This window comes from Pteropus alecto, unplaced genomic scaffold (genome assembly GCF_000325575.1).
Source record: "Pteropus alecto unplaced genomic scaffold, ASM32557v1 scaffold59, whole genome shotgun sequence".
NCBI classification, from domain to species: Eukaryota; Metazoa; Chordata; class Mammalia; order Chiroptera; family Pteropodidae; genus Pteropus; species Pteropus alecto.
Window position 1 is genome coordinate 3,480,239 of NW_006443292.1, and position 6,702 is coordinate 3,486,940.

At 45.4% G+C, this 6,702-nt stretch overlaps 1 protein-coding gene across 1 annotated transcript in view; it reads right to left on the reverse strand.

Moving 5' to 3' along the window:
* IGF1R (insulin like growth factor 1 receptor) overlaps positions 1-6,702 on the reverse strand; it is a 249,668-nt gene that overhangs the window by 49,028 nt on the left and 193,938 nt on the right. Inside the window, exon 3 of the mRNA XM_006924137.2 lies at positions 2,811-3,123. Coding sequence (XP_006924199.1) covers positions 2,811-3,123 — 313 coding nt within the window. The remainder of the gene's footprint in view (positions 1-2,810; positions 3,124-6,702) is intronic.

A 6,702-nucleotide genomic window follows, 5' to 3' on the forward strand; every position in this document is an offset into this window, starting at 1 on the left:
CAGAGCGTGGCTCAAAATTTGGGTTGATCTCCAAACAAAATAAATGACACGACACGAGGGGGTGTGTAAATAACAGGATGGGGCGCTGGAGAGCCGTTATCTTTATATTATTGTTCTCGAATGATCTTTTAAATCTTATGAAGATATGTAAAAACACGTAAAAAACAAAAACAAAAACAAAACAAAAAAAAAAACCTGTACGTTTTAGCTCTTTCCACTAAAAGTCCTTTTCCACCCCTGGAACTTGACTGTACATCTAAGGCAGAGATGCAGCATTGTGTTTCGAATGGGTCAAAAAAATTTTTCCTATTTTACATCGTGACAGTGGGAGGCACGAACTGGGCCGACGTCACACTCAGGATCCTCACTTCTGGCCCAGGTAGTAACTTCCCTTTGGCACTATTTGTCAGTCTTTGATGGCTTCTAACTTACAAACCGAATACTGCCCCCTTGCGCCATTTAGAAAACGTTCTTTTGAAATAATTATAGATTCACATAAAGGGGCAAAGAGTACAGAAGCTTCCTGCATCACCCAGTTTCCCTCAACGGTTACATCTCACATAATGATGATATGATATTGAAACCGGGAAATGAACACGGGTACAATCAAGACACTGAACCAGTCCACGAAGATCGTCTCTATCCCTAACTCACCATGACTGTCCTACGCCTCTGTCATTTGGAGAATGTTATGTACGTGGAATTATCTAGCATGTGACCTTTTTAGATTAGCTTTACGTTCTGGAGATGCATGCGACTTGTCGTGTATTTCAAAAGGCTGTTATTTTTCATTGTCGAGTAATATTCCCTGGCGTGGATGTGCTACAGTTTGCTTAACCGTTTATCTACCGTGGGGCAAAAACTCTAGTGGTTTCCAGTTTTTGCCTGTTATAAATAAAGCTGCTATGAACAACTACGTATGTGTTTGTTTCTGTGTGGATGTATGTTTTCCTTAAATCCAGGGCTGTAACTTCTAGGTCATATGGTAACTATATATTTAATCCCCTCTCCTCCCAATATTTTATTCGAATAGCAATTTCTGAATCAAGTACCTTTGCTAAAAAGTCTAGGATACTGCATGCCGATTGTGATTGAAAAAAAAAAACATTTAAAGATAATAAGCAATAAAAAATAAATTTAAAAATGTTTTGGAAAGAAGAAAATGTCGAGGAATCATCTAAGACTTTAAAAATGTTTTTCTAAGGAAGAATTCTGACAATATGCTTACAGATTAAGCTTCCTTGAATCCATTCTGGTACAGAGAAAGTATAATCAGTATTAAAAAACAAATATGTTAAACTAAGTGCTGAGTAGGTCTTAAAGGCTGAGAGGGGGGTTATTCTTTCTTGATGGCATTTTATTTTAAAATGGAAAAGGTACAGAGTAGGGGCAATCATGGCTCAGTTCTTTGAGGAATGCCCTTCAGCGGGAGAAGCAGCATTGTTGAAATGCGCACTGCCCACCTCTGCCCACTACATCATAGGAAAATGGAGCCACGGGACATAGATGGCGTTAGCTCCAGCTCACTGACCGGCTGCCCCGTCTCTGCCCCCATGACCAGGCAGGACTGTGGCCTCATCTGGGCTCCAGACACTGCTCAGGGCATTGGTAATGCTCTTTTACGTTCTAAGGCTGCCAATAAAATCTGGTAGACTTATTCGGGGTGGAATATGTATTCTTTACAGGTCACGGGAGTCTTGGCACAGGAATCATTGAAAGTATTTGGAATAAATTTTACTGTTATAATGTGTATAGAAATTACAGCACGCAGAAAGTTGTTCTATGTCTAATATCAGGAACTGACGTGTTATCGTTGATTTGAAGTTAAGTACCGGCTGAGGAACACCTCCAAACATTCCACACTCTGCAGTAAAAGTAGGCAAGTCACACATCATATCCGACATTAACGTTCACTTTTCTGATGGTATTTGATATTTGTAGAACAGTTCTGGAGAACCCAGCAACGTCAGGCTCCCCCAGTGTCGAATGTGACCAAGGCTGTTGGCCTGTCACAATGGAACTAACCCTTCAAACTACACGTTCTCTGTTGTGCTCCAGAGCAGGGAGTAGCAACCCCCAAACCTCTAGGCTTCTGGGGTTCTAATCCTATATGTTGTAACAATGCTAGCATTGCATTTAAAAAAAAAAAAAAGACAAACCAGTGACAATTGTACAGAAGTCCAGAAGGAGGGATGCGTGTCGCATAGGGACCTCTTTGCTTTCCAAGTGAAGTCTCGGTATTTAGGAAGAAAAATGCGGGTCGCGGAGGGAAACGCAGGGAGGGTGAACGTGGAGGGGGTGACGGAGAGTTGCCGATGGGCCGCGTAGGTTCTTCTCCGCTAGGCAGTACTCTTAGGAGTGGCCAGCGCGGGCACAGGACGCCGGCTTGTGCTGAAGCGGCGTTTAGAGGCCCTGGCCGCCTGGAGGATGCGGGCGGACTTGACCCACCTTCCTCCTTCCTCCCAAAGCCCTCAGTGCGCCCATGCTGTGGGGCGTGGGAAAACCTACCTACATCTAGAGTCTGCCCCGCTGGGATGGCAGCCTGGCCAGTGCTCAGGGACACGGGGACCTTGGGTACCTGAGCCAGCAAGTCAGGTACTGAATTTCTTCCAAATCAAAACATTAATGGGGGTGGGGCGGGGGGGGGGGATGTTTGGACAAAACTTGCCAATTGCTCCTAGAATCTGATTTAAAAAACGTAAGTAAGGCCACCTCCCTTGGCCTCCCCGCGGTCCCACTCTGATGGAACGAGTGGCAGAGCCCACCCCGAGCCCCCCGAGGGGCCGCGCGCCCCCAGGCCGGCCACTGACCTCTGGCTGCCGTTGCGGATGAAGCCCGAGGGGCACTCCTGCATGCACTCGCCGTCGTGGATGACGAAGCCCTCGGTGTCGCTGCTCTCGGCGTTGGGGATGTTGGCGCAGAAGTCGCGGTCCACGCAGCGCCAGCCCTCGAAGCGGTAGGTGCTGGGCGGGCAGCTGGGCACGCACACGCCGGCGAAGTAGTAGTGGCGACAGGCCACGCAGGCCGCGTCGTCGTCGGGCGCGCTGCAGCCGCCCAGGCACTCGGGGTGGCAGCACTCGTGGTCCTCCGTGCACGCCCGCTTCCCGCACGCGCTCGGGCACGCTGTGGGGCAGAGGGGACAGGGCGGTGAGACCGGCTGCGGGGTGCTGGATGGCCGCCTCGGTCCCTCCCGACCGCCCGCGCCCGATCGCCCCATGGACCAAAGCGATGGACCGCACGTGGAATCCCCAACCCGAAAACCGCCGGGCTCTGCGGCCCGCGTCAGGCGTGCGGTGGCCGCGTCACAGGCCGGTGGCATCGCAGGCCGCACTGGGCTTCATCGACGCAGGGGGCGGGGACTCTGCATTTCGAGTCAGGAGCGCAGGGTGAAAAGTCCCGCCTTTCCTAGTCACTGGCTGTTGGGTCTCCGATGAGTCAATCATTAGCTCCTATGACCTTGACCCTCTCTTTTCTCACCTCTAACACGGCGACGCAGGCCAGCCCGGCGCACTCAGCATGCAGCAGGCAGCCCTACGCCGGCAAGACGGCTTGCTAGTGCTTTTAAAGGCCTGATGTTCCACTCGCCCTGCATTTTGAAGGCGCTCCTTCCGGAATATCTTAAAAAGCCGTAGTGTGCACAACTGCTTAATTATGTGAAAAATGACTAAACTAGAATATAGTAAAGATGATGACATTCGGGTTTATAAAATGGCTTTAGAAAAGTTCTTGGCCTACCTAATGGACGATACTAACTTATTCACGCATCCTCAACTTCCATCACTGAGAAGACCTCACGTGCGATGGTTATTTCCAAATACAAGAAAGCAGGTGGGTGGGTAGAGTTCCTGAGCCCGGGGGACCACAGGATATCACGGACCACCTCCTGTGAGCCCCCCCGTGGTAAAGTTGAGTGAAAGAGGTGTCTAAAACAAGAGACCCACAGTTCACACCCCAAAGAGATGAGCTGGTATTTATTTCCATAACTGTGCTGTAATGATCACACTCTGTGGAGCCGTTAGCTTCGCTCGCAAATAAAATATAAATCGACAAAACAGGAAATCTGATTCGTATTTGATACACTTCCTACTTTTTCCTTGAGTTGGAAAACAAAATTATTTAAACATGTATATGATGGACTCTGAAGTGGGTTATTTAGTGAAGATCCTGTTTTTCTTATGATAAAAACACATGCTCGAAAAAAATAAAAGATCACAGATAAGACGAAAATATATATCTATATATATAGAACATCTAGTCCACGTGTCCCTTATCGATAACTTCGATGTGGATTCTCCCAGATCCTTTCTTACACGGGGGCATGTACGTATAAATATAAATATCCATTTAAAAAGGATTATGCCATTTTAAAAGCCCTTTTTGGCATAGTATATGGTGAATTCCTCAATCATTTAACAGCGACGTTGAATCCCAGAGTATAGTGTGTAACAAGTTATCATCGGTCTCCTATTAGATGTCGCATTTGTTCCCAACATTTTATTAATACAGCGAGCCCTGCAATCTTCATGAGAATCCGTAATTATTTCATAAGAACTAATTTCCAGAACTGACTTTGCTGAGTCACACTGTCCTCTGGAAAGTCGGTACTAATTTGCACACACACTAGCTGCGTCCAAGAGTTCCCGTTTCACGGCAAAACAGGTGAATTTAAAACAGAAGTACAAACTGCTAGAAATAAAAATAGTCATGGGGATGTAAAGTACAGCACAGGGAAAATAGCCGATAATATTGTCATAACTATGTACGGCGTCAGTTGGGTACCAGACTTATTGGGGTGAAAACTTTTGTCAGGTATATAAATATCTAATCACTATGTTGTATACCTAGGTACCAGACTTATTGGGGTGAAAACTTTGTAAGATATATAAATATCTAATCGCTATGTTGTATACCTGAAACTAATATAATATTATATGCCAACTGTAATCGAAAAATTAAAATAAATAAAAATAAATAAAAACATATCAAAACTTGGGACACTCAAACGAATACTGTCACCTCTGAAGAAAAGGGACAAATTCTCACGATACCGACAAGCTTAAAATAATTGTGCAACTTTCTCCTTTGAAATCATCTTTTGGCAGAGACGACAGGTTGCCTTCCATTATTTACTCTTCTTATCTAGCGTTTTAGTTATGCACTTTGCCATCCAGCTAACACTACATCTCCCAGCCTCTCTTGGAGTCAGAAGTGGCATAAGTTCCAGCCAGTGAAATATAAGCCCACTTTGGGGGTACAAAAGTTCCTAGAAGACTCCTAAAAACAGAGGAGATAGGCTCGTCTTCCTCCTCGTCGGCTGGAATGCCGGAGTGATACATGAAGTTCGAGCAGCCGTCTTGGACCATGAGGTGGCCCATAAGAATGGCACAGTGAGATCAAAGGAACTCGGTTGACCGTGACAGTAAGCTAACCCCGCACGGCTTACCTCTAGACTTCTTCACGTGAGGGAGAAAGGAAATTTTATCTTGTTTAATGCCTATTTGTTTTACGCAACAGGATTAATCCCCAACTGACACATCTTCGGAGCTATCGATAAGCCGAGAAACGAGGGTTTTGTTTCTGTGACGGAAGCTACTTCGGAAGGGATTTCGGTAAAGCTTAAATTAGGAAAAATCGTGGTCTTTACAGAAGCTCAAAAGGAGAGGTGACTTGTTTCCTAAAGGACAAGCTCTGTAAATCAGAAGCTGCTGCACGGATGGAAGCCAGTGTGCCCCTGGCTGAGCATCATCTCGAGAGGATTCTGGAAGGCAGGAGAATACACGGAAGTCCGGGATTAGTGAGTCCTGGAGCCAGCCCCAGAAGCCTGAAGTAAATTTTGTCTCACGGCGATGTATATAAATATTAGTAGTATTCAGGACCATTAAAAGATTTCTTGAAAAGCCCTGGGCAGGGTGTCTCGCCAGCAGATGGATGGCTGCTCCACGCAAATGCCAAAACTTTAAATTTAGTACAGTTACCAAATTTCCAATTACGGACCTGTGGGAGAAAGGAAAAGAAAGCCCTTGCCTGGCTTCCACGAATGAGGAGCGTCCCCAGCAGGATGAAAGGCATCTCTGCTTTCAAAAATGGAAAATGGGAGAAGCCATAAACTAACAAACATACAGGGGGAAAGGCCGAATTGGTTTGGTCCGTGAAATCTTTCTATTCATCGGAATTCTTACAATGAGCAACAATAAAAACAAAAGCCTATCTGAACTGCTGGAAAAGCAAACGACGTGTCTGTCCCACATCGACCGCTAAAATGATTGGTTCGGGGTCACGGATACATAAAAAAGCTGGCGCTGTATTAAAAGCTCATTCTCTTCATTTTGGGGAACTAGAAAAAAAAAAATCAGATATATCAGCCTGTAACTGTCTTCCTCTCCGGAGTTCTTGCATTTATTAAATTCTTTCTAGGGTTTTTTTAAAAAAACACGTTTGTTTTCGTTCTCGCCAGTAATTTTTTTTTTTTAACAATCTTTATTTACCTCAGTGAAACCATTTGAAAAAGCATATGATACTAAAGTGCTTTGCCGGAAGAGAAGATAGAAAATTCTAAATCTTCACAAAGGAACAAAATGATGGAAAGGGACCGCTTAGCCACACGATGTTTTAAAATGCAGACACATTTATCCCAGATAATTTCTGAAGGATAGAACCAGTTCATGGATGTTTGAATGAGATCAAGCCTCCGAGTCAAAATAC